The sequence below is a fragment of the Leucopleurus acutus genome (genome assembly GCF_964270905.1).
Source record: "Leucopleurus acutus genome assembly, chromosome: X".
NCBI classification, from domain to species: Eukaryota; Metazoa; Chordata; class Mammalia; order Artiodactyla; family Delphinidae; genus Leucopleurus; species Leucopleurus acutus.
In genome coordinates this window covers 731,248-758,553 of record NC_139148.1, presented here as the reverse complement: position 1 = coordinate 758,553, position 27,306 = coordinate 731,248, and the positions used below count along the sequence as shown (strand labels likewise).

The window sequence follows — 27,306 nt, the reverse complement described above, 5'->3', positions numbered from 1 at the left end:
TTCACTAAGTCAGCCTCGGGGGGCGATCCCCTGGAGGGCTGTTTCTTGGGGTAAGATAGCCATTTTCAGGGTAAAGAGTTTCAGTGTCAGGAGGCTGACACACAGTTTACAGTTATTGCATCTTCGGCTGTAATTTCAATCACTTCTATACACGAAAGTTGAAATGTATTCCGAAGCGTGTCTCCTGATCTTTTGGAGGAAGGGCTTACAGGTTTTATTTTTATTTTTTTTCGTGCCCACTTATAATGCTGATAAAGTAGGCGAGAAGGCAAAGGGCCAAGACGTCTCTGTGGCCACTGGGAACTTGCTTAATGCTGAGAGAGGAATATCATGGGTGTTGGCTGCCACGTCAGGGAGAAGGAAGGACCCACATAAGGATCAAAACAACAGCGGAGACAAGATGTGATTTCCTGGGAAAAGGAATGTTCGTTTTCATGCATTTCAGAGCATCAAACTGCTCGCTTGCCAGGGGCAGGTCCAAGCAGTGAACATGCGACAGGAAAGCAAACGTGAATTTGGAACAGAGCAAGGGAGCACAAGCAGGGGCTCATTTCGAAACGCTGACCGATTCCCAAATATCCCAGCGTCCGGGAATGAGGCCTGAAACGCTGATGGACAGGCTGCTGGGTACGGCTCTGGTGCACCTTTCCACAGACCGGCTCGCTGCTCTGCACTTTCACACATGCTCCTGGCACGTGTGCCCTGACACAGAGATGCGTGACTACCATTGACCCCTGGCTCCTCCCATCATGGGCCAGTGAGTCAGGACCGTCGGTGGTAGGGATATTCATAGACGACACACCACTGGGCTGGCTAGTGACCCCAGAGTTAGACACGGCTGTGACTGGAAGGTAGTCAACACATCCCACACACGCACGCCCACAAAGGCATCCCCGCCCAGCTCCCTGCGGCCAATCCCGAAACACATTTGCCACAAAAGGGAAGCAGGAGCCACGAAAAGTGGGAGTGGAAAGATACCGTGGCTGAATGTGGCTTAATGTCACACAGAGCTCAATGCCAAATAAGGGGCGATTGTACCTCAGGCGTGAGCTATAAAGTCACTTTTCCGCTGTTTTACAAACGTCAGAGACTTCAGGGTTGCCGGCTTTTCCTACTGTTGGCCCTTCCTTCCAACGTTGGGTCCTTCCTCTAAAAGAAAACTCTTTTTATATTTCAGAGGCAGAACGTATACTTGTAAAAATTTATTTTTAATTGTGATAAAAACACACAACATAAAATTTCCCATCTTAACCATTTTTACAGGCGCAGTTCAGGGGCACCAAGTACATTCACCTTGTGTAACCATCCCCACCGTCCGTCTCCAGAACTTGTTCATCTTCCCAAACTGAGACTCTGTCCCCATAAAACACTCACTCCCCATCACCCTCCCCCAGCTCCTGGACCCACCATCTACTTTCTCTTTTTAAATTTATTTATTTATGTTTGGCTGCGTTGGGTCTTCGTTGCTGCGCACGGGCTTTCTCTAGCTGCGGCGAGCGGGGGCTACTCTTCCTTGCGGTGCGCGGGCTTCTCACTGCGGTGGCTTCTCTTGTTGCAGAGCATGGACTCTAGGTGTGTGGGCTTCAGTAGTTGTGGTGCGCGGGCTTCAGTAGTTGTGGTGCACGGGCTCTAGAGCACAGGCTCAGTAGTTGTGGCGCATGGGGGCTTAGTTGCTGGGATCTTCCCGGATCAGGGCTCAAACCCGTGTCCCCTGCATTGGCAGGCAGATTCTTAACCACTGCGCCACCAGGGAAGCCCAGAATAAAGGATTAAGACATTTTTGTGTGTGTGTGGTACGCGGGCCTCTCACTGCTGCGGCCTCTCCCGTTGCAGAGCACAGGCTCCGGACGCGCAGGCTCAGCGGCCATGGCTCACGGGCCCAGCCGCTCCGCGGCATGTGGGATCCTCCCGGACCGGGGCATAAACCCGCGTCCCCTGCATCGGCAGGCGGACTCCCAACCACTGCGCCACCAGGGAAGCCCAAGACATTTTTAAGAAGAAAACAATGGGGAGAGGTAGAGGAGTACCGTCCTGAATAACAAGATTAGGGTTATGAAGAGGCAAACACACTAACAGAACAGAAACACGTTCTTATGTAAACGGAAGCTCTGTTTATGGCAGAGAGGGCCACACGGTGGGGAAAGGGTGGGTGCAACAGTAGAAGGTAGTAGAGAACGGGGCATCCATAAGGAAAAAATAAATAAAATTAAATCTCTGTGATCGTGAGCACGCAGCCCCCAGACCTCCTGGCAGCTGAGGATTGATGACGTGAACCCCTGTGACCCTGTCCTGGTCCCTCACCGTCAGGCAATCAGAGAACTGTGCAGGAGCGCATCGTGCATCCTGGGACACGCCCACCGTGCTTCGCCTTTCCAAATGCCTCGCCGCAGCCCTTCGGGGAGGTCGGGTTTTTGAGCACCAGCCCTGCTCTCCTTGCCGGGCCCTGCAGTAAGGCTGCACTTGCCTTCGCCACGGGGGTGAAGGAGACCGGCTTTGCTGCCCGCAGGGCCCGAGCCCGGCTCCGTGAAGCCGGGGAAGGGGAAATCAAAGCCAGGACACCAGACCCTCAGGTCTCCGTTCGTGTAAAATGCGCGCAGCGCAAGACTGACCCTCTCTACCATTTCAGGTAAACAGCTCAGAAGCCTTTAGGACTTTCACAGAGCTGTGCAAACATCACCTCTATCAAACCTTCTCATCCCCCCCCCCCCCCGAGCAGACCCCGCCCCCATGAAAAGTCTCTCCCCCTCCCCCAGCCCCCGACAGCCATGGGTCTCCTTTCTTGTCTCTGGGGATCGGCCCGTTCCGGACGTTTCCTACCAACGGAATCACACACTGTGTGTCCTTCTGCGCCCGCTTCTCTCCCTGAGCATCGTGTGTTCAAGGTCCGTCCACGCGGTAGCCTGTGTCAGGGCTTCGCTCCTTTTCACAGACAAAGTTATCCTGTTTAGAGGCATCCACACCTGAGAAGGTGGAGGTCCCTTTCCAAGGACCCAGGCTGGGTTCTGGTCCTCTCAGACTGTTTAGTTCATCCAGTATCGCCCTATAAAGGATCCATTCCTTTAGGAACACGGGAAAAGTCCTACAGAGATGGACCGTGGGGTCGGTGATGCCCAGGGTATTAAGTGCTGGCCTTGCCCCGTCCTTGGAACAACCGTGCCAGCACAGGGGTATTTGGTGCCCGAGGAAGAGCCTTCAAGGGCTCCCGAGGCCAGGCACGGCCCCGATGACACCCCTGTGCTCAGGGTCAGAGATGGGCCCACAGGTCAGAGATGTAGTGCGGTCTCTAAGCCTGTGGCTGAGGGGTGAAAGGACTAAGAAGGAAACTGTGACCCCAGATTGCAGAGCCCTGGACATTAACCACTCAGTCTCTGGCAAACTGGGGGTGATGCGTTACCATCCCTGGAGAATTACTCCACATCCAAGGCAAGGCTTAGAACCCCAAATCTAGACAGCATCCCAGAGAAAAGGTCCTGGACTTTGTCGGTCACCCCTCCACACCTGCAGCCCCTCTTTCTCTTTGCTAGTTCTTCTCCTGGCTAACCCAGAACTCTAAAGGTTATGCCTATACAGGGGCTTCCCTGGTGGCGCAGCGATTGGGAATCTGCCTGCCAGTGCAGGGGACACAGGTTCGAGTCCTGGTCCAGGAAGCTCCCACATGCTGTGGAGCAACTAAGCACATGTGTGCCACACGTGAGCCAGCGTGCCACAACTACTGAAGCGCACGCGCCTAGAGCCCGTGCTCCGCAGCAAGAGAAGCCCCCGCAATGAGAAGCCCGCGCACCGCAACGACGAGTAGCCCCCGCTCCCCGCAACTAGAGAAAGCCCGCGCGCAGCAACAGAGACTCAACACAGCCAAAAATAAAAATAAAATAAATATATATATGTATTTTAAAAGAGCATGCATAAAAAAAAAATAAATAAAAGAGCATGCATATACAGGCTTTTTGGGGAAGCATGACAGCTGATTCCCTTTTTCCGGTGCTCCAGGCGAGCTGTGCTGGCTGCTCAAGCCCACTTCAGGCCATGACACTGGGTTGGTGGGTCCAGGAGCTGGTGTGGATTCTTCGGTCTTGCTGGGTGTCCATCCTCCTCCTAACATCTGCTTCCGCCTTGTGCCTTACCCAGGCTCCTCCAGGCAAAGGGGCTCCCAGACTTCCTGGAGAATCCTCGACCCAGGCCTGTGAAGGAGATTTGAATATGCCACACCCCAAATAGGCCACTTTGGTATCAAGATGATTTTAACCTGAAGACAGTTGAAATTCAACAGATGCGGGGGGAAAAAAAAAACCTCTTCCTGGAGCTTCCCTGTCTGAACAAAAGCAGCAGTTTCTGAGAAATAGGGCTCCGCAAATTTCCCTTCAGGGAGGATCTGCTCCCAGAAGGGAAAAGGTAATCAAATCCACCCCCAGCCCCTTCTCCAGGGGCGTTTATGGCCAGGAAGGAGGTGGAAAGAGCGCTCATACCTGTGCACACAAACATCATCCCACATTTTCTGATCTCCTGTTCGTTCACCTGAAAACCCACTTATCTTTTCAAAAGACGTTTGTTTTCCCCTAAGTGTCCCTTCTCCGCCTCCCCATAACCTGCTAAGTTAGGCACATAAACCCCAAATTCTAACCATCCCTTTGAGTTACTGATCATTGAGTTTCTCCCCCACGTATGCACGCTGCACGTGTAACTTCTGCTTTCTTCTTCCCTCTTCGCCTATCTTCTGTCAGTTTAATTTGCAGGGGCCTAGGGAAAGAACCTAAGAGGATAGAGGAAAAAGATTTTTTTTTCCTCCCTTCCCCTACAGTTTCACCTTCCCCCACTCGGATGTTTCCATCCCTGTAAGAGTCAATCCTCTCTCTTAGCCCAGAATCCTATAGAACCCTGTGCTCCGCCAGCGCCTGCCCCTCCTGTCCCCCTCCCTGTGATGGATTTATTCCCTTTCCCGTATTGCTGTTCAGCCACGTGAATGACCTCTATGGAGGGTCACCCAGCATCTTGAACCTGAGGGCTCATTGCCAGGACATCAGGCTACCGAAGCGTCTAGGAGCTCATGAGAGAATGAGGCTCGTTTAACCTGGAAACCAAGGTAGCGTTGGCCATCCTCAGTTATCTGAACAGGGCGCACACAGAGATGGGTTTTCTGTGTGGTCAGAGGACAGGCTGGGTCGGGGGAACAGGTGGACTTTCTGTGCATTGCAGCCATTCGGACACGAGATGGAATGTTCTGTCCATAACAAGCTTGGTGCCCCTACCAGACTTAGGGTGACGTCTGTATGAGTTTCCTGGTACAACCGTAACAAACACCACAGATGGCAAGCGGGTTGGGGGGGATTGGCGGGGGGGGGGGGCTTACTGTCTGACAGTTCTGGACGCCGGAAGTGCCAAATCAAAGTGTCAGCAGGGTGGGTTCCTTTTGAGGGCCGTGAGGGTAAATCTTTTCAACGTCCTCTCTGCTAATTCTAGGAGCCTCGGGGGTTTCTTGACTTGTAGATGGCCATCTTCTCCCTGTGTCTTTACATGCTCCTCCCTTTGTATGTTTGTTGGCATGCCCAAGGTCCCGTTTTAGCAGGACACAAGTCATATTGGATCAGGGCCTACTCAAAATTTCATCTTAACTTGATCATCTGCAAAGACCCTGTTTCCGAATAAGGTCATAGGCATAGGTTCTGGGGGTTAGAGCTTCGATATGTATTTAGGGGGAAATTCAATCCACAATAACATCTTTCAGGGACCTTGAGAACCCAGACTGGATGATTCTTCCATGATTCTACCCACACGTCTGTCCATTCATCATTCACCCATCCAGCCAGCCAGCCAGCCAGCCAGCCACCCATTCATCCACCCATATGTTCCTCCATTTGTCCCTCTGTCAGCTTTCAGGATTATACACTTTCTGCGTGTCAGACACAGGGTGGACACCATATGCACCCGGGATGTGTAGACACAGACCAACAGAGTCCTACTAAGCCCATCATCATTGCACGACTATGCCAACACGTTACATTTAATTAGGCCTCCACTTAGCTAGTGTTGAACTCGTAATTTCATTTATGAGACTTTATCACATCACACATAAAGACCTTTTCCTTAGCCGAATTGTATTTCCTCGTTCTAGGAGAAGTCCAGGAGAACTGCTCTGGTTCCCCCATTTTTGCCCATGTCATTGGTCACTTCCTCCACCCCTTCCTGGTATTTCTGTGCGAAGCCAGGCTGGGTTTGGGGATAGGTGGGATGGAGCAGGGCAAGACAGGAGGCTGGGATGGGCTACAAAAACGTCAGCTCTTCCAAGACTCACTTGTTTATGGAGGGAACGTTGCTCAGCAGAGGCAGGCCCTTGTACTCAACGTTGTAACTCTCTGACCAAGAACACACCATGCAGTTAAGAAGTGAGTTTTCTTTGGCTTGTGATATAAGTAAGCATTGTGCACTGGTCCATGCTCTACACCGATGGTGTCTGCTGGCCCGTCCTCAGACTGAGCTGTTAACGTAACCACATGCGGACAAGGCATCCTTCTCCCAGATCCAGAGGCGTAGGCCCCCTGAGTTCCACTCACGCCCCCTCCGAAGCCAATCCCTCCGTTTCCAAGGTTCTGGATCAGTACAGCTGCCCATCTTCAAATCTCTCCTCAAACAAATGAAATAGCAAAGAGCTTCCCACACGGTTCTGTGCTGTAAAAATGCCGCTGTGCTACGTTCATCGCTCCCAGGCCTCTGCTGTCTGCTGAGCGGGGAAACCCTTCTGTCATGCAATAGTTCTCAATACACAGTAAACCCCGACACGCTTTCGCTGAGATTAATCTGAGAGCAAAGCGCGCAGCTCACGGCTTTCGCTGCCCGCCCCCGTGCCTTTTTGACATTACATCCAGCAGCGCCGGGCAGATTCAGGAACAGACCGGTGCGGGAGTAGAGGTGAGAGGTCGTGTCACGCTGCACATTCTGACACGATTCGGTGTGGCAGAAGCTGGACATTTAAGGCTGGTGGGACCAACACTGTGGTTCACTATCGTTGCTGCGAACCCATCGTATCTTGACTTCATGTGAGAAAGAACTGTCTTTTATGGAAATCACGTGGAACCTGATCAGACAGAGATCGCTATTGTGGAGAAATCTGGATGGGTGTGAATTCTTTCCAGCTCCTCCCAAGGGGCTTCGTTGTCGCTTGAGTCTGGGCTGGCCCGTGGCTTGCTTTGGCCAATCAAAGATAGCGGAAGTGACCGGACCTTGGGGAACGTTCCATGCAGTCAAGTCTTCCGGTCAGGGAAGGGACCAGTCAGGCTGTCAGCTACTACTCAGTCCAGAGGCCAGGTGTGTGAGCAAAGCTTCTAGAACATTCCCACTCAATCAATCCTCCCGTTGACGATGGATCCAGCCGACACCGAAGCTTCTGAGCATCTGAGTCCCAACCAGTCTGTGAATCGGGAGACATGACAAGCTGCTGTCCATGGGCGCCTCTAAGCTTTGGGGTGTTTTGTGCTACCTCCACAGGTCACCCAAATCGTTCCCACACGCAGGGGGAGTGGGCAGAACAGAAGAAAGCACAGAAACACTGACGTTTCCAGCTCCATTCACACCCACGTCTTATAACCTCCCTCCTCTTTGCTTTTCTCGCTTGCTGACTCACCCTGCACCTCTGATACGGAGAAGAGCGCACGGCACAGTACCCGTTTGTGGCTTTGAGCGCAGAGGGCGGACAGTGGGAAGGAGATGGCATGCGGTTTGATGTGTCATCTCCACGAGACATGGCCGTGGCCTCCGAGATTCACGTGCAGTTTGTTTCCATTCTGGAATCCAGAAGGGAGGGGACGGCTCGCCTGCCCATGTTCTCCCCCCCGCCCCCCCGCCCAGGTTTATGCGCCCGCGAAGGGCAGGACCAGAGAACGTAAAACCTTCCCGCGCAGTTCACCGAGGTGGCACAACCCCGGCCATCACGCTTTTCCCACCGGGTCGCCCTTCTCGGAGCGGTCCAGCGTCTCAGAGCCGTCAAAACATGGGGTGACAGCCTGTCGCAGTTTTCCAGGGAGTGCGAGAGAGCACCGCGGCTTCCCAGCCTCTCTTTGTGCCTCTTTGGTCCTCCCGAAGGGCAAACACTCTTTCACGTCATTGACCCGGGGAGCTGTGAGAACCCATCTTCGGGGACCACTCATCTCTGTTCCCATAAAATCCTAATCTCACAGGATCCCCATCCCTGCTGCAGAAGCACCACGGTGAGGTTTGGCTTTCTTCTCCGACATCAGAGTGGCCTCCCAGGCCTTTTCTTCCCGTGTGGTCTGCCTGAGTATTTCCTTCTGTAGATAAAATTTCTGAAATGAACAGTTCCTTCAGGGCAAGGTCTGCTCTGGAAAAGAGCTAGAAGCTCTAGCTGCCCTGGATGGCGGGAAGGAGGGAGCAGTGGGGGGAGATGAAGGGATAAGGGGCCCCCCCACCAAAGGGAAGCTGGGGGATGCCTGGAGCCCTTTGGCTGTCCTGGCTGGGGGCGGGGAGCTCCTGGCACCTGGTGGGTGGAGACCAGGGAAGCTGCTCCGCCCCCCACAGGGCCCAGGATGCCCCACATCAGAGCGTCACCCAGCCCCGATGTCAGGAGTGCTGAGGCTGAGAAGCCCTGAGCTAGCATGAGAGGTTTTCTATCAATTATCTATCATCTATCATCTATCTATCTATCTATCTATCTATCTATCTATCTATCTATCTATCATCTACCTACCATCTATCTCACTATCATCTATCTACTTATCTATCATCAATCTGTCATCAATGTACATGAGTATATATGCATGTCTGTGTCTGTCAATCTATCATCTATCACACTAAGGTGTCCACGTCGTAATCCCTGGGTAGTAGATAGACTAATGTCCCCAAAGATGTCCACGTCCTAATTCCTGGCAACTGCAAATATGTCACCTGACAGGCCAAAAGACCTTTTGCAGGGCTTCCCTGGTGGCGCAGTGGTTGAGAGTCCGCCTGCCGATGCAGGGGACACGGGTTCGTGCCCCGGTCCGGGAAGATCCCACGTGCCGCGGAGCGGCTGGGCCCGTGAGCCATGGCCGCTGAGCTTGCGCGTCCGGAGCCTGTGCTCCGCAACGGGAGAGGCCACAGCAGTGCGAGGCCCACGTACCGCAAAAAAAAAAAAAAAAAAAAAAAAAAAGACCTTTTGCAGATGTGATTAAGAATCTGGAGATGGGGACTTCCCCGGTGGTCCAGTGGTTAAGACTCTGTGCTTTCACTGCAGGGGGCGTGGGTTCAATCCCTGGTCAGGGTACTAAGATCCTGCAAGCCGCCACGGCACGGCCAAAAAAAAGAATCTGGAAGCGGAAAGAGTGTCCTGAGTTATCCAGGTGGGCACAAGGGCCCTTACTTGCAAGAAGGAAGCAGAAGGTTCAGAGTCAGAGAAGCAGAGGTTGGTGTCACGTGGGGACATGAGCTGAGGAAGGTGGGCGCCTCTAGAAGCTGGAAAGGCAAGAAGACGGATTCTCCCCGGAGCCTCCGGAAGGAGCCAGCCCTGCCCACACCTGGATTTCAGCCCAGGGACAGCAGTGTTGGACCTCTGACCTCCAGAAGGATGCCCACGGTGGAAGCACCCCTGATCTGGTGCCAGGAAGACCCGAGTCTCAACCTGCCCTGCAGTATGCCACTGGAAGTCAATCGGCCGCTGTCTGCTTCTGGGAAACTGAGTTCTTAACTCTACAATGGAGCAATTGGTGTTTACTCTGCCCATCTCCCGCCGCCCACAGATTCTGTCAGTGGATATCGGTGAAGGGGCTTTGTAGTTTTGACATGATTTCACAAGCACGGTTATCGCGGTGCGTGTCATGTTGCGTTAGAGTCACCCACTCCCGGGGACACATTTGGAGGCAGACACGGGGGCCATAAACTGGCCACTGGGGATCAATCCAGGCTTGCTTCTGTGGGAAAAAGCCCACCTACACATCCCCCTGGTAACATCTGGGAAACGATTCTCCTTGGGATTCTGCACGTCCCCAAACTTTGTCCTTTATGGATACCATGCTGTCCCCTGCTTGGCTTGAGGCCATTGGGAGAGGGACCAAGTGTCCCTGCTTCTGGGTGAGCAGCCAGGAAGCCTCAGCAAGACGAGGGCTGCAGGACCGCGCTTGGACCTCGACCTCCAAACGCAGGGTTCTCACAACCCAGCAGAGGGTGAGAGTCCTGGGTGCAGATCATATCTGATACTGTTTCAAGTGAGATGTATCCGGCGGGGCTGCAACAGTGCTCGGCGGGGCTGAAAAAATGATCCTGCACTTTTTTTTTTTTGACAAGAGTCATCTTTTAAAATAAAGCATGGCTGTTTCCTGTAGTCATTTCCCGAGTTTCTTTTCCACATTTTAAAGACGGGGGGACCTCTGTACGAGGAGCTGGGGCGCTGACCTTCTGCTCACTGCTTTCTCCTCCTTCAAGCATGGGGCGCATCCTTCTGCCCTGGGCAGCCTCAGCTGCTCTCTTCCTGCTGGGACATCTGATGGCTTCAGAAGAAACGGAGCTGAGTAAGTCAACGCTGGCGAACGTAGCCATTTGTCTGCCTGAAATGCCCTTTCTTTGAACAGCTCTGCTCTCTTCTTTTTATGGTGTCTTTTGCAACTGCAGTGTTTTCCTTGTCAAAGTGGCAAGGGCTTACACAGGTTCCTGAGTCTCGGGCAAAGCTCCATTTGCCTGTTGCAAAGGACCCACTGTTTTTTTTTTTAATTATTTTTTAAAATTAATTAATTAATTTATTTATGGCTGTGTTGGGTCTTGGTTTCTGTGCGAGGGCTTTCTCTAGTTGTGGCGAGCGGGGGCCACTCTTCATCGCGGTGCGCGGGCCTCTCACTATCGCGGCCTCTCCCGTTGCGGAGCACAGACTCCAGACGCGCAGGCTCAGTAGCTGTGGCTCATGGGCCCAGTTGCTCCGCGGCATGTGGGATCCTCCCAGACCAGGGCTCGAACCCGTGTCCCCTGCATCGGCAGGTGGAATCTCAACCACTGCGCCAGCAGGGAAGCCCCAGGACCCACTCTTGACTGAGCTCAGGATTAGGTCTGAATGGAAAAGAATCAATAGAAGAGCCCTTGTCCGCGGAACTGAGAATCTGGGCTGCTTTGCTGTTCTGTCTGCCTCCAAAGAGGTGAAAGGCTTTTGTCTGAATTAACATTTCCCTTCCCGTGGTGAGATCATGCCGCCACAGTGCCCCCGAGAAAGACAAGAGCCTCCCCAGTCACCCGTTGTCCGTGGGGTCACCCTTGAATCCCATCCCACGGCTGGCCGCACCTTCTGAGAACGATTATCAGAGTCACCTTTGCTCTCTGTCCGCAGGGCCTGGTTCCTGGGGCTTTTCCAGAGAATTGTTTCCAGGCTGCATGATCACCTTACAAGCTTTGTCAAAAGGCAGCAAGAGGAGGGGGCGGACGGGAGGTATCTGGTCCCCTCTTGCACTAGACAGCTTCGATTTGCTTTCCAGCTCAAGGGAGGCCCGGATGGGAGCAGGTGGTGGCACGTTCGTGACATGTAGCTTCTGAACTGTCCCCAGGCATCACCCCATGCTTGACCGTCCACGTCCGAGCTGGCCTCTCGCCTACCTGGTTTGGAAGGGTCCCTAGGGGCCTTCTTTGCTGCAGCCCTGGGGTTGCAAACTGGGTATCAAGTGGACACAGTGAGGAGGGTGAGAGAGCCTGGATGTGGGGTGTCCCCAGGGCTGGCACCCACATGATTCCCTAGCTCTGTGCAATGCCCGGTGCTCTGTTTTCACGTGGCCGAACCGAGGACTCCATCTGCCAGCGACAGAAGGCAGAGGGAGGAGAGAGTTGGCTGTGATCGGAGCTCCCTGTGGTCACAGACTCCTTGAGACCCATGGCTTCCTTCTGACAGCCCCCCTCTACCTGCCACCACTGCGCACGTGGAATTTGAGTGAAGAAAGAGCCCTTTAGACCAGTTCTAGATTCTGACCCACTTGAAGCACATCCGTGGGCAGAAGTAGGGGTTAAGGTCGTGGATGCACAGAGGGTCCCACCCGAGGCGGTTCTCATCCCTCTGTGAAGCCGGGCTCACTCAGAACCTTTGTAGGAACTTCCTGGAAAATGCAGAACTTGCTTTACGAAAGGCCTTTGTGGTTTGCCTGCTTTTCTTTTGCCCGAGGTCATCGCAGGTGTGTGAACACCTGCGGTCCCACTGGGCACAGTCTTAGGAAAGCCTCCCCCCATCGCACCCGAGGTCCCGGAGCTGCGCAGGGAGGTCCCTCCGGGGCCATTTCCACCCTGTCGATCCATTTTGAACCAACAGATTCAGACTTCACGACTCCATTGGCGATTCAGATCATGTTTCCACATAAGGCTACTGTGTTTCTGTTGGGGCTAGTGCTAATGCGCCTTTGCCCCGAACACGCCTAACCCTCATGAACCCTTGTGAACCGGTGTCAAAAGAAGCATGAGGAAATCGACCCAGAGACACCCCCCACCCCCACCCTTGCCTTGGTACAGACAACCTTTGTCACCAGGGCTGTCCTGGTACACTTTGCCATTTACACCTTCATCTCTTAAAATTTCCGAATAAGTTCATAATATCCCATAAAATCAGCACATACTTTCTAAGCAACAACGGGTCCTGCTGGCCCTGAGCTCTTTCCGTTCAGGAGCCGACATTCAGGTGGGAACAGTGAAATCACAGGAATGAGATGGTATCTCTCAGGGGCAATGGTGCCACCAGGATGGTTAACCACCGATGGCCCAGGTTGGCGGTAATTTCTGGAGAGATGGAGGTGTTTCTGATGGTACCGGAGAAATAGAATCAAAACTGGCATTTCTCGCCAACCCAGAATTCTTCTCCACCAAGGTAGAGATAAGAGAGACACGATTTCATGACTGAATAAGCATTGAACAAGCCTGCGCTCTGATGCACATGCTTTTTGAGAAAGAGGTTGACAAGACACAAACCCTCTTCTAGAGCAAGGTGGACACCAGCCACTGCACCCGCGTTCTCAAACGGGAGGATGTCCCAGCACCATTTGTAACCATAATTCTTCCTAAACTCACCTTCCAGGTGGAGGGACCACCTGGGTCAGATCATTGGCTTTCTCCAAGGGAAAAATTAACTCCTGTCTTTCTGACTGAAGGTGCTTTGACGACCTGGAGCCAGACTCTTAGCCCCTCACAGAAATGGGGCTCCACACCGTTCATGTTTGCTCTTCAAAGAGTTGGCTCCCTTGAGAAAGTTATGCCTAGGTCCCAAATCTGGCTAAAGCTCACTAACTTCGAAAAGTCTCTACCTATATTTCAAAGGGATGAAGAAAAAACTTACACATTTTATTTATTTATTTATTTTTAATATATTATGAGGGCTTCCCTGGTGGCGCAGTGGTTGAGAGTCCGCCTGCCGATGCAGGGGACATGGGTTCGTGCCCCGGTCCGGGAAGATCCCACAGGCCGCGGAGCGGCTGGTCCCGTGAGCCACGGCCGCTGAGCCTGCGCGTCCGGAGCCTGTGCTCCGCAACGGGAGAGGCCACAACAGTGAGAGGCCCGCGTACCGCAAAAAAAAAAAAAAAAAAAAAAAAAAAAAATATATATATATATATATATATATATATATATATATATATATAATGAGTTTTGGGACTGCCCTGGTGGCGCAGTGGTTAAGAACCCACCTGCCAGTGCAGGGGACACGGATTCGAGCCCTGGTCCAGGAAGATCCCACATGCCGCGGAGCAACTAAGCCCGTGTGCCACAACTACTGAAGCCTGTGTCCCTAGAGCCCGTGCTCCGCAGCAAGAGAAGTCACCACAATGAGAAGCCCGTGTATTGGCTTCAAGTGTAGCCGCCACTCGCCACAACTAGAGAAAGCCCGCGTGCAGTTATGACGACCCAACGCAGCCAATAAATAAATAAATAAATAAAACAAATAAATAAATAAATTTATAAAAAATATATATTATGAGTTTTAAAATTGAGATATAGTTGATTTATAATATTATATATGTTTCAGGTATACAACATAGGGATTCACAATTTTTTAAAGATTATACTCCATGTAGAGTTATTATGAAATATTGGCTATATCCCCTGTGTTATACAATATATCCTTGTAGCTTATTTATTTTATACGTAATAGTTTGTACCTCTTACTCCTCTACCCCTGTCTTGACACTCGCCCCCTTCCCTCTCCCCACTTGTAACCGCTAGTTTGTTTTTGTATCTGTGAGTCTGCTTCTGTTTTGTTACATTCACTAGTTTGTGTCATATTTTAGATCCCACATGTAAGTGATATCATGTGATATTGGTCTTTGTCTGACTTGCTTCACTCAGTATGATCATCTCTAGGTCCATCCATGTTGCTGCCAATGGCATTATTTCATTCTTTTTTATGGCTGAGTGGTATTCCATTGTACACATGTACCACATCTTCTTTATCCATTCCTTTGTTGACGGACATTTAAGTTGCTTCCGTGTCTTGGCTATTGCAAGTAGTACTGCTATGAACATTGGGTGCATGTGTCTTTTCAAATTAGAGTTTTTGTTTTTTTGCGATAAATGCCCAGGAGTGGAATCGCTGGTTTCTATGGCAGCTCTATTTTTATCTTTTAGAGAAACTGCCGTAGTGTTCTCCACAGTGGCTGCACCAATTTGCATCCCTACCAACAGTGTACCAGGGTTCCCTTTTCTCCACACCCTCGCCAACATTTATTATTTGTGGTCTTTTTGATGATGGCCATTCTGACAGGTGTGGAGCCTAAGTAGCTTGTAAAGCACACATTGAAGGACTCACTTGACCTTGAGCTTTTCCTCGACTCGTCATGTGTGGTGTTCTGAGTAAGACAGTGACTTTGGTGGATGGGACAGTGTCCAGTTCCTCTCTGTGTGCCCACAAAACATGGTGCCACTGGACACACAGTCGGCACTCACTGTTTACTCTTCACACTAACCGATAATCCTTACCTCTTGCCAACGAGAGAAGAAAGTCCGCTGTAATCTTGCACTGACTGTTGTCTCTCAAAGTGATTGAGTTTTCTCACCGACCTCCATAGATCCTGCAGTTCTTACTGACATAAGTCATGACCGGTTTGTTTGTGAGAATCTTGGTTTTCTCTGTCCCTTTAAAGCACTCTATCATTCTTGTATTATAAGTATGAAACACATAACAGACTCTGGACACATAGTAAGAATATAAAATATCTTGTTGATAATTACAGATAGATGACATAGGTAACAGATAGATGATGACAAGATAGATGATAGATAGGTAGATAGACGATATAGATGATAGATACATAAATAGATAGTAGATAAATAATAGCTAGATGATGCTGATGATAGATAGATACATAGATAGATAATAGAGATAGATAGATAATAGAGGTAGATAGATAGATGGATAGATAGATATAGATATCATGTTGAAATGATAGTATTCTGGATATATAGGGTTAAATAAAATATATCATCAAATTTTTTTAAAAAGCACTATATCATTCTTATAACATGAGTGCCGACATCATTTTACAAATTTCAAGCTCTTTCCAGCATCGCCTCGAAGTCTACTCTATGTGTGTCTTTTTACCCAGGAGAAACATTGCAGCTTCAAATCATCAACTTCAATTTCGAAACTGTGAAGGTTACATGGAACGCAAGTGAATACCCCGGGACTAATTTGACATTCCTCCAGAAGTAAGTGCCCTGAGGAAGGGAAAACCATGCCCATGGCTAAAATAGTTCCTCTTCTAAGATGTCAACAGCTGGGAGGCCCAGGACGCGAGCGTGTGAAGGATCAGAAGGTGCAAGTGTGTATGTGTGTGCCCTCTAGCTCTCAGGCCTCACCACAGCTGCAGCCACAGCTCCCAGACCTTCTAACGGAGTGATGACTGACTCATGCTCGAAACCACTTAGATTATTTTTTTTTAAATAGATATTTGATTATATCTTTTTTCTTTTTTTTAGTGAATGAATTAATTTATTTTTGGCTGCGTTGGGTCTTCCTTGCTGCGCACAGGCTTTCTCTAGTTGCAGCGAGCAGGGGCTACTCTTTGTTGCGGTGCGCGGGCTTCTCATTGCAGTGGCTTCTCTTGTTGCGGAGCACGGGCTCTAGGCATGTGGGCTTCAGTAGTTGTGGTTCGCGGGCTCTAGAGCGCAGGCTCAGTAGTTGTGGCGCACGGGCTTAGTTGCTCCGGGGCATGTGGGATCTTCCCAGACCAGGGCTCGAACCCGTGTCCCCTGCATTGGTAGGCAGATTCTTAACCACAAGGGAAGTCCCGCATCCATTTCTTTAATCATAAAGGAGATAATTCTTCGTCTCGTCACTGCTTGGGTTTGAGATCTTAAGGATGGAGTATAAGCTGGTCTCACACTCGGTCCTATAGGCTTCTTCTTAATATTGCAGGGAAGCCTCAAAGATATACCCAATCTTGGGATATCCCTACTAAAAGTGTCTCCTGGAAGGGATAGTTAGGGAGTTTGCTACATTTAAAAAGGATAACCAGGGACTTCCCTGGTGGCGCAGTGGTTAAGAATCTACCTGCCAATGCAGGGGACACGGGTTTGAGCCCTGGTCCAGGAAGATCCCACATGCCCCGGAGCAACTAAGCCTGTGCGCCACAACTACTGAGCCTGCACTCTAGAGCCCGCGAGCCACAATTACTGAGCTCGTGAGCTGCAACTACTGAAGCCCACGTGCCTAGAGCCCATGCTCCACAACAAGAGAAGCCACTGCAATGAGAAGCCCGCGCACCGCAACGAAGAGTAGCCCCCGCTCACCGCAACTAGAGAAAAGCCCACGCGCAGCAACAAAGACCCAATGCAGCCAGAAGTAAATAAATAAATTTTATTTTTAAAAAAATGATAACCAACAAGGACCTACTGTATAATACAGGGAAGTCTGCTCAATGTTATGTGGCAGCCTGGATGGGAGGGGAGACTGGATACATGTATATGCATGGCTGATTCACTTTGCTGTGCACCTGGAGCTATCACAACACTGTTAATCAGCTCTACTCCAATAGAAAATAAAAATGCCTCTTTGAGTCAAGGGCTGGGTTACTCTGCAGGTCAATTACTTTCCTAGGGCGGCCGCAACAAAGTACCCAAAACTGGGCAGCTTAAAACAAGGAAAATTCATCCTCCCCCATCCTGGAGACCAGATGTCTGAGGTCAAGGTGTCCCAGGACCGCGCTCCCTCCTGAGGCTCCAGGGGAGGCTCCTTCCTGCCCCTTCCAGCTTCTGGGGGCTCCAGGCGTCCCTGGGCTTGTGGCCGCGTCCCTCCCATCTCTGCCTCTGTCTTCCCGGGCCTTCTCCTCTGTGTCTGTGTCTCTCGTCTTCTGTCTCTTAGAAGGACCCTGTCATGGGGTGTAGGGCCACCATCATCCAAGAGGACCTCATCTCAGACCCCTCACTTCATCACATCTGCAAAGATCCTATTTCCTAATGAGGTCCTGTTCCCAGGTTCCGGGGTTAGTATCGATACGTAGGCATGCCATTTGGAGGGCCACAGTTCGAGCCCTACAAGATCCATTCAAGGGGGGTAAACATTGGAGAGAGGGGTACTTTTCTGTTTCGACAGGTCTTGCTGTAGTTTTGTAAGGGGAGGGGGTCATTGAAGCGAGTGACGTGGTACCCAATCTGAGTCAGTGACAGAGTCATGGAGCAAAGGAACGGCCCTTAAGTTGTTATTTTTAAGATGCTACATAGCTGAATTTTTCTCTTTTTAAATCACAGGTTAAGCAGCAATGAGGCCTACAGACCGTGCTCCCAGTATACCCTTCAACAAGGTTACACTGCCGGGTGCCTCTTGGAAGTAGAGAAAGATGAAGTTCTATATTTTTCCATCAGGAATGGAACACACCCTCTTCTCAGCAAGAGTCTGTGGATCAGCAGTTACCGTACGTGCTTTAGTACCTTGAGGGTTGACTGTCCATTTTGGATTAGGATACATCATACAAAGGTAGTGAAACCCTCTCTCCAAAGATTCATGTTTTCGTCTGGATTTCTGTGAGGCAGAGTTTCTTTCCCCTCCCCCCCTGTTTTGAGGGATGGGATGTCACAGGTCCATCTCAGAATCCCATGAGAGCTATGGACCCCCTACTGAAAACAATCCCTCATAGACATTGTGTAAGTCTCCTCGGGCTGCCATCAAAAATGATCAGAAATTGTGTTGCTTAAAATAAACATTATCTTCCAGTTCTGGACAACAGAAATTCTACAGTCGAGATGTGGGTAGGGTTGTTTCCTTCTGGAAGTTCTGAGGGAGAATCTGCTCCAAGCCTCTCCCAATTCTTGGGAGCTGCTCGTAACCTTGGGCGTCCCTGGGCTTGGGGCCGCCTCCTCCCGTCTCTGCATCCGTCTTCATGTGGCTTCTCCTCTGTGTCTGTGTCTCTTCTCTTCTGATAAGGACACCAGTCATACAGGATTAGGGCTCACGCTACTCCAGGATGACCTCATCTTATCTTAAACAATTACACCTGTAATGACCCTCTTTCCAAAGATTCTGAGGTGCTAGGGTCCAGGACTTCAAAGTGTCTTTTTCTGGTGGGACACAATTCATCCCATAACAGATACAGAAAAGTTTTTCAAGCAATTTCAGAGCGCTCTTTCCACGAGACACCTAAGGGTCCTTGGAGAGCTGGCTAAAAGTTCTATTGTCAATGTACTAAAGACAAGGAAACCCCACATCTCATAAGGTATTAGAGGAAGGATTGGAACAGTCAGAGGAAAGTGAATCCAAACCCAGTTACCACTGTAATTTCAGAGATGTGGAATGTTTATCTTGGCAGAGGTGTTAGTCATTGTGCTATTTCTCCTTCTTAGTGAAACCCAGATCCCTGAGTGATCTGAGCTTCCAGTGGCATCAGGGAGCAGTGACAGTGACTTGCTCTGACCTGTGGTACAAAGGTCTCGTGTATGAAATCCAGCACAAGAGCACCTTTGACACCGAGTGGCAGGTGAGGGCAGGGACGTCTTCTCAGGCCAGGTGTACGTAAGTATCCCCAAGATGCGAACGGTGGAGAAAGATGGAGAGACACAGAGACAAAGATATTGAGATTTATTTTAAGGACTTGGTCATGTGATTGTGGAGCCCAGTGTATGTGACAGAAGCAGGGGGCACTCATCCAAAAAGGGAGAAGACGGACAAATGGCTGGAATCAGTAGAATAGAATCACTGCTCATCAAAGAAATACACATTAAAATAGAGGGATACTTGGCTTCCCTGGTGGCGCAGTGGTTACGAATCTGCCTGCCAATGCAGGGGACACGGGATCGAGCCCAGGTCAGGGAAGATCCCACGTGCCATGGAGCAACTAAGCCCGGGAGCCACAACTACTGAGCCCGCGTGCCGCATCTACTGAAGCCCACGTGCCTAGAGCCCGTGCTCCGCAACAAGAGAAGCCACCGCAATGAGAAGCCCGCCCACCGCAACAAAGAGTAGCCCCCACTCACCGCAACTAGAGAAAGCCCGTGCGTAGCAACGAAGACCCAACACAGCCAAAAATAAATAATATAAATAAATTAAAATTAAAAAAGAAATAGAGGGATACTGGAGTTCTCCTAAATATCTGATCATAAAATGTGATCATTTTTAATGATGTTGAACACCAGGAAACTTTAAGACCTCCGTCCTTGTTGTGATCAATTAATTCCCTTTGCAGAAATCAATCCTCAGGGAATAATTCAAAATGTGGATGAGGCTCTATGCACGAAGACGTCTATCGAAGCACTATCTAAAATAAATACATGGACTTAGGGACCACCTATGTGGCATACAGCAGGAGAACAGTCAAACAAATTATGGTGCATTTATAATAAAATATTTAAGAGCCATCAAAAGGTATTTTGAAGAATATTTAGTGATAAGAAGCAATGCGTACATTAAATATTGTGTTCAATGAATACCGTACCCCCGGAAGGAGAGAAATGATATCAATTTGTTAATGGTGATTGTATTTTGGAGCTAGGATAAAGACGGGTTTTAAGTGTCTTATTTTGCCTTTGTGTGTGTGTATGTGTGTGTGTGTGTGTGTGTGTGTGTGTTTGTGTGTGTTTTCTAAAGTCTCAAATGTAAGCATGCATTACTTTTCTTTCTTTTTAAATTAATTAATTAATTTATTTTGGGGCTGTGTTGGGTCTTTGTTGCTGCGTGCGGGGTTTCTCTAGTTGCGGCGAGCGGAGGCTACTCTTTGTTGCGGTGCACGGGCTTCTCATTGCGGTGGCTTCTCTTGTTGCGGAGCACGGGCTCTAGGCGCACGGGTTTCAGTAGTTGTGGCACGCGGGCTCAGTAGTTGTGGCTTGCGGGCTCTAGAGCGCAGGCTCAGTAGTTGTGGCGCACGGGCTTAGTTGCTCCGTGGCATGTGGGATCTTCCCAGACCAGGGCTCGAACCCATGTCCCCTGCATTGGCAGGCGGATTCTTAACCACTGTGCCACCAGGGAAGCCACAGCATACATTACTTTTATATTCATAAAAAAAGTTACTTGGGAAATATAGCCAATATTTTATAATAACTGTAAATGAAGTCTAACCCTTAAAAATTGTGAACCACTATATTGTACACCCGTAACATATAATACTGTACAGCAACTATACTTCTATTTTAAAAAATTACTTTTTTTTTTAAAAGAAAGAACTTAGTAATTCTTCAAAAGCGTCTGTCATCATGTTTGTCATAACGAATTTTTTTTCCTTTTTGGAGGGAGGTGTAGAGGTGCTGCCACATTTGTTTTTGCTGCTGTTTGGAGGATAAATATCTGGGCAGAGAGAGGAAGTTAAACAAGAGAGGGAAATCCTGCAAGGAGGAATCTTGTGTGAATCCCTGGTAGAAGATGAAAAAGTCTGGGTCAATCATGGGTCATCGTGTCTGTTTTTCCTTCTAGTCCAAGGAGGCAAAAACCTGCAATGTCACGCTCGACAGTTTGGATGATGAGAAGTGTTATTTCTTTCGGGCCAGAGTGAAAACGCTGGAGTCCAGCTACGGCTCTGACACATACCCAAGTGACTGGTCAGAGGTGATACACCAGCAGAGGGGCAAGCTAACAGGTAATGTCACACAGCATCGCTGCACAACATGGTCCAGCACCCTACGTTGGGGGGAGGGTGGAATGGGGCACCCGAAAACACGGATGACCCCAAGTTCTGCTCCAGAGGTCACGGTGGAAGAATTCCTCTTCTAGATTCCATCATTATTGGACTAATTTTCATTTTTATTTCATAGCAAGAATAATGTGTCATTTATGAATGTGGTTCCATGGATATAGATACAGATGCATAGAGAGATCTATAGATAAATAGGTGATAGATGGATAGATTGATAGATGATAGATGATGAGAGATAGATGAGAGATATAAATAGGTGATAGATAGATGACATATATAGATAGATAGACATAGATGGATGATAGGTGATAGATAGCTAGATAGATGGATAGGTAAGTAGACAGATATATATCGTAGATAGATAAGTAGATAGGCAGGTAGGTAAATAGATAGATGATAGATGATAGATAGATAGATGATAGACAGATAGGTAGATAGATGATAGATAGATAGATAGATGATAGATATGGATAGACCAAAGAAAGCCCTGATATCCTCAAATACCCCTGGCAGTGAGTTAAATCTACACTCCCTCCTTCCTGATGTTTGCCTGTCCAGTGTCACCATCTCTCTTTCCAGGATATTTCACACCAAAATCAAGATTTGCTGACCCTGACATTTATAAAGGAAGAAACAATGTGGGTGGCAGGGTTTGGAGTGCGATCTAGTATTATGTTGAAATTATCTTGATAACTTACGGCCCTCATTCTGTTTTGCTTTAGATTTGTGCCAGGAAAAGAGCCTTTTCCCAAATTTTATTTTAATTGCTGGCATGGTCACCTTCCTGATAGCCTCCCTTCTCCTTCTGCCTTTATGGAAACTACGGAGGTAAGGATGACCCTGACAGAATCCTCAGACACATGGGCTTTGGTTCCAATATGTCCCTGAACTGGGGGGGGAAAAAAAGAATTGTCTGATATGATTATTTAGCTGAATATCACTTTCTCTATAATACACACTTTGCCAGTGGTATATGACAAGAAAATTGAGAGGGAAATAATGCCAAAGGTGCAGAGATATCTGCAGAATTCATTGACAAATATTCTCTTGGAGACAGTAGGATATAAGAATGCTCATTCCTATGAGAGCGTTACCTTGCTTCAAACACACGCCCCATTGAGCTGTGTCCTCCTGTCATGTTACGATGACAGGTACGTAAAACACTTTTAATTTTTATTGAGATTTATTAAATGAGACAATTTGGTGAGTGAGGTGAGAAAAACTGGACAAGAAGAAAGCTTGTCTGGTTTGTAAATCCATTTACAGATACAGCAAAACAATATTCTTTGAGACCATAGAAAGCATTTCAAAAATATGATATTAAATATTTCTCCCCATTAACCTTCCGTGCAATAATTTAACAACCGCTATTTCCATCTTTCTTTAAACGTACTTGCGCCCGGGCCTTTTACTTCTTGATGATGTTTGAAGGCACTGACGCCCAGGGCCGTGGGTGCCATCTTTGTTTCTTAGGATGAGGTTTCCATACCAACGACTGGAGTGATGCATAGAGAAACATGGACCGCCATTCTGGACAACTCAGGCTGGGTCTGAGCTAGGCTAAGTTAGACAATTTCAAGGACGTCCCGTCATGGTTGGATACAGCTTCTCTTGATTCTTGCAAATCGCCCCATTTTTTCTTCAGTCTGCTCTTCTCTCTTTGACCAGCTCAGACAGATGCCTGCAATATGGTTCTCTGCAAGGGAGTAGATGAAGCAATCAGATAAGCGTGTTGACAGGTGACATGTCTGATGTTTTTAATACAAAACTGAAATCATCCCTGAGGGAATCTGAGGGGTACACTTCTTGGAAAAAACTAACACTTGTCCTGTCTTCAAGGAAGTCCCTGTTCATGACGAGAGGTGAAATCAACTGTATTATTTTCCTGGGGTTGCCATAACAAAGCACCCCAGACTGGGGGGGGGGCTCAAACAAAAGACGTTTATTTCTCCCAGTACTGGAGGCTTGAATCTGAGGTCCAGGTGCGGGCAGGGCTGGTTCCTCCCGCGGCCTCTCTCCTGGGTGTGTAGACGGCCCTCTCCTCCCTGTGTCCTCACACGGTCGTCCCTCTGTGTGCATCTGTGTACTAATCTCCTCTTCTTTTAAGGACACCAGTCACATAGGGTTAGCATCTTATTAGATGAAAACCTCTTAGGTTCTGTATCTGGGGGCCTGCGAATTAAACTGACCAAAGACAGAGCAACGTAAGAAAATGCATGTTTCTTTACTGATGTAAAGTTTTTAAGCGCGTGGAGATTCGTAGAAAGGAAGTGAACACCTAACAAGGCAGTTAATTCGGGGGCTTCTGTACCATTTTAACAAAAGGTGATAATTTGTGGAGAAGTGGAAAAGGAAGACAAATGAAAAGGGAGTTTGGATGTGGGTAACTAGTGGGAGGGTGACTAAGAAATGCGTGGGGGAAACTACAGGCAGATAACGGTTGTCTGTGTGGAAGCATCTTGGTGCCTCTCAGTGACGTGACTCGTCCATTTCCAGGTAAAGGGGGGGGGCACCTTTACAAATGGAATTGTTTTTTTTTGTAAAGAGGGAAATTTGTGGTCTGCTTTTAGGTGGGTGGGGGAGGGCAGAGGGCTTCTCCTACCTCTGCTGTTTCTCAAGTGCCTTCACCTCCAAATACACAATATCCCCAAGTGGCATATTTTGGGGTGGTGTATCCTGTTCACATTCATACCCCATGTCTATGACCTCATTTCACCCTAATTACCTCCTAAGAAGTATAACCTCCAGATACGGTCAGATTGAGGGGCTAGGGTTTCAAGTTATGAATTTGGGGAGGTGGGGACACGATTCAGTCCGCAATGTCAACAGAAGTAGTGATTCCTGGGTAATGAGAATTGCTCTTTGGCAGAGACGGGCTCCACGCCCCTAATATCACATTCCTGGTGAGGGCTTCTCGTGGATGCTGGGAGCAGGGTACCTGCGAGGGTAGGAGCGGGGCACGTGTTTTGAAATTGGGGACGCAGTTCCGCCAAGGTGTGCAGCCTCTGGGGTCAAAGTCTGCAGCCATCCCGGGCCCCTCATGGCGGGGCGGTGGGTGGGGTCTGTCCGCCTGGACGTCCACAGCCCTGCTCAGGGGCGCCAGCCTGTCCGACCAGACTCTCCATGTCCATTTCAGGGTTAAGAAGGTTCTCATGCCCAGCGTGCCGGATCCCAGATTCACCTTCTCGGGGCTCTTTGAGTCTCACCAAGGTAACTTCCAGGTAAGCGTCATGTCCTTGGGCCTGAGAAACAGGCTTGCTCTGTGCCGTCCTGCTACCCCCCTGTGCACCATGTAAACCCCGCGTTTATTCCAGCAGCCTCTTTAAATGCCTGGAGCCCTTTTGCATTTGAAAGCAGCAGCACGTTCTTTTCTCTTTGGGTCAGAGAGAGCAGATCCAAGGGCCTCCGAGGGTGGCTTCTCTTGAAATCAGCCCCGGAGATCAGTGGCCCCCACTACGGGATTTTCCAGCCTAATCACTTTCTGATCTTATCAGGAAGTTGTGTTCTTAATCTGTTCCCTCTGCAGAGCTGACAACAAAACCTACACTTCCTTTTTCAAACTTTACGGTTGTTGTTTCATTCACATGACAAATGCTTAAGGAGTTGGGAGGAATGAGACGGAGGGAATCAGCACCGTGTCCCCAGGAGATTGCCAGCAGTGGACACCCAGGCGTAGACTTTACGGGACCATGGGATCAGAGTTATGCCAGTTCCCTGCGGCTGCCACAAACGGCGGGGTTCAAAACATCACACATTCATCCTCCCCCATCCTGGAGACCAGACGTGTGAGGTCCAGGTGTCCCAGGGCCGCGCTCCCTCCAGAGGCTCCAGGGGAGGGTCCTTCCTGCCCCTTCCAGCTCCTGGGGGCTCCAGGCGTCCCTGGGCTTGTGGCTGCCTCCCTCCCGTCTCTGCCTCTGTCTTCATGGGGCTTCTCCTCTGTGTCTGTGTCTCTCCTCTTCTGTCTCTTAGAAGGACCCTGTCATTGGATGTAGGGCCACCCTCCTCCAGGAGGACCTCGTGTCAGACCCTTCACTTCATCACATCTGCAAGGACCCTATTTCCAAATAAAGTCCCATTCCCAGGTTCTGAGGGTTAGCACTGGGGCATATCCTTATTTTGGAAGGGATGCACTATTTAACCTTCCAGAGGAGCAAAAAGGTGAATTTTAAAACTACTTATAGGTATAGGAGAGGGAAAGAAATGGAAAGAAAACCCACAAAAACATGCCTCTATCCTGTTAAGTTCTGTCCCTGATACCTGCAAATTAAATGGACAAAAAAAAAAAAGATTAAGAAGAGAAAAGGTTTATTTTGTATGCACATGAAAACAAGTGAAAACAAAGAGTGACAGAGTGTGGAGGAGACACCAAGTAAAAGAAAAGGGGTTGGGGACTTGGGGGTGGCAGGCAAGATATGGGAAGGTGACTAGGAAATGCATGAGAAATAAGGGTTCTTTAGTAAGATTTTATGCGGACTCAAGTTCTCCCAGGTGATAAGTGTTGTCTCTGGAGTTGGAAGGGTCAGGGTGACCGTTTACAAATGTACATTTCCTTGCCAAAAGGGCCATTTATGCCCTGCTTCTAGGGAGGATAAACGGAGAGCAGAGAATGCTCTCTGCAGCGGTGCATTCTCCATTGCCTGCAGCTGAAAATAATCCTTGTGCCAAAGCGGCATATTTAGGGGTGTCCCAGTTCCTTTCAAGGGAGAAGAGAGGGGGTTACAGCAGAGTTTAGGACAGGAAATCTGAAGCTTTTCAATACTTGGGGCTAGAAGAAGGAGATGGGGGAGGCTGGGCCGGGGAAGGGAGATGTTATAGGGAACAGAGGAGTCACCCGGTGGAATACAGTCCCCTGGAGCACCGTATTCCAGATGTGCTCCCAGCCAGCATCAGGAAATCCCAGGGCACCTGTTAGGATTCAGCATCTGGGCCCCCTGGCCCTGCTGAGTGACAATCCTTCTGAAAAGTCACTCCCATCTCAGAGAACATACCTGCGGGGTGGGGGCGCAGGGAGGAATCTGTGTTTCCTGTTTTGGGTTCCGGAAAAGCCCCTCAGGCGGTCCTCATGTGTGAGGAGTGACCACAGGCCAGCCGCTTTGAGGCTGATGACAAAAGGCAGGTCTGGGGCTTCCCTGGTGGCGCAGTGGTTGGGAGTCCGCCTGCCGATGCAGGGGACACGGGTCCGTGCGCCGGTCCGGGAAGATCCCACGTGCCGCGGAGCGGCTGGGCCCGTGAGCCATGGCCGCTGAGCCTGCGCGTCCGGAGCCTGTGCTCCGCAGCGGGAGAGGCCGCAGCAGTGAGAAGCCCGCGTACCGCAAAAAAAAAAAAAAAAAAAAGGCGGGTCTGAAACCACAAGCTCTATGCCAAGATACTAAACATGAGAGCTTTCTTGTTCTGCTGGGGGTGGCATCACCTCCGGAGGGAGGCTGCCAGGGTCCCGGGGATGCACGGGCCCCGAGGGGAGGGGTTTGCCGCACGGAGCCTGAGTCACAGTGTTTCATCCTGGCAGGAGTGGATCAAGGACACGCAGAACGTGGCTCATGTGAATAAGATGGAAGACGGGGAGTGGGAGTCTCTCCCGGAAGAGGCCGTGGTGGTCCAGCTGGCCGAGATGCCCAAGACAGCGGTGACGAGCCCTGCGTACCGGCAGACAGCGGAGGAAGAGGCCACCGGGGAGCCCGGCCAGCTGCCTCGCCAGCCCCCCCAGGGCGGCGAGGTGGTCTCTCTCGGGGATGTTACGTTTGTGATGAGTGACAGCTCATACGTGATGTTCTGAGGGGGTGCAGACTCAAAAGCCAACATCAAAATCTACGTTGACATTGTAGGACCCAGGACAGCATCTCAGGGGCTAAACACCGCTGTGAAGGGAACTCCCCAGAACCGAGGATGCTGGTGTCTGGGGTCACCCAACATCCCACCCATCCAACCAATGCATCCCATCCATGTCGATATCCAAGGGCTTGAAGGCGGATTCCCTATAGGCGGCAGACTGTTGGTTGGGCTTGTTCTTGCTGTCACCTGGCACGTTGTCACGGTTCACTTAAATCCTAAGGAAGGACAGCCCGTGGCCTGAGCCCACCTTCCTTCGCACGTGTGCACCCAGTCCTGCCCTTTCGCCATTACTGCTCGCACCTGAGTGGCTCCTCAGATCTTTTGCTATGCGGCACCTGTACCCAGCAGGTGAGGCACGGCACCCCCAGGTACAAAAGGAATTCTGGGTTACCAGCAACAACCAGCCACCCAGCTCTTGATCCAAAAGGAAAAACCCTCT

General features: G+C 49.9%; 1 protein-coding gene across 1 annotated transcript in view; it reads left to right on the top strand.

The window, feature by feature from the left end:
• The window catches only part of CRLF2 (cytokine receptor like factor 2), a gene marked incomplete at both ends in the record, with an annotated part of 28,765 nt that extends 1,954 nt beyond the window's left edge, over positions 1–26,811 (top strand). Inside the window, 7 exons of the mRNA XM_082864419.1 lie at positions 2,308–2,626; positions 17,671–17,834; positions 18,760–18,893; positions 20,819–20,981; positions 21,761–21,866; positions 24,175–24,259; positions 26,545–26,811. Of these exons, the coding sequence (XP_082720545.1) occupies positions 2,308–2,626; positions 17,671–17,834; positions 18,760–18,893; positions 20,819–20,981; positions 21,761–21,866; positions 24,175–24,259; positions 26,545–26,811 (1,238 nt within the window). The remainder of the gene's footprint in view (positions 1–2,307; positions 2,627–17,670; positions 17,835–18,759; positions 18,894–20,818; positions 20,982–21,760; positions 21,867–24,174; positions 24,260–26,544) is intronic.
• Between the last annotated feature and the right edge of the window lie 495 nt (positions 26,812–27,306).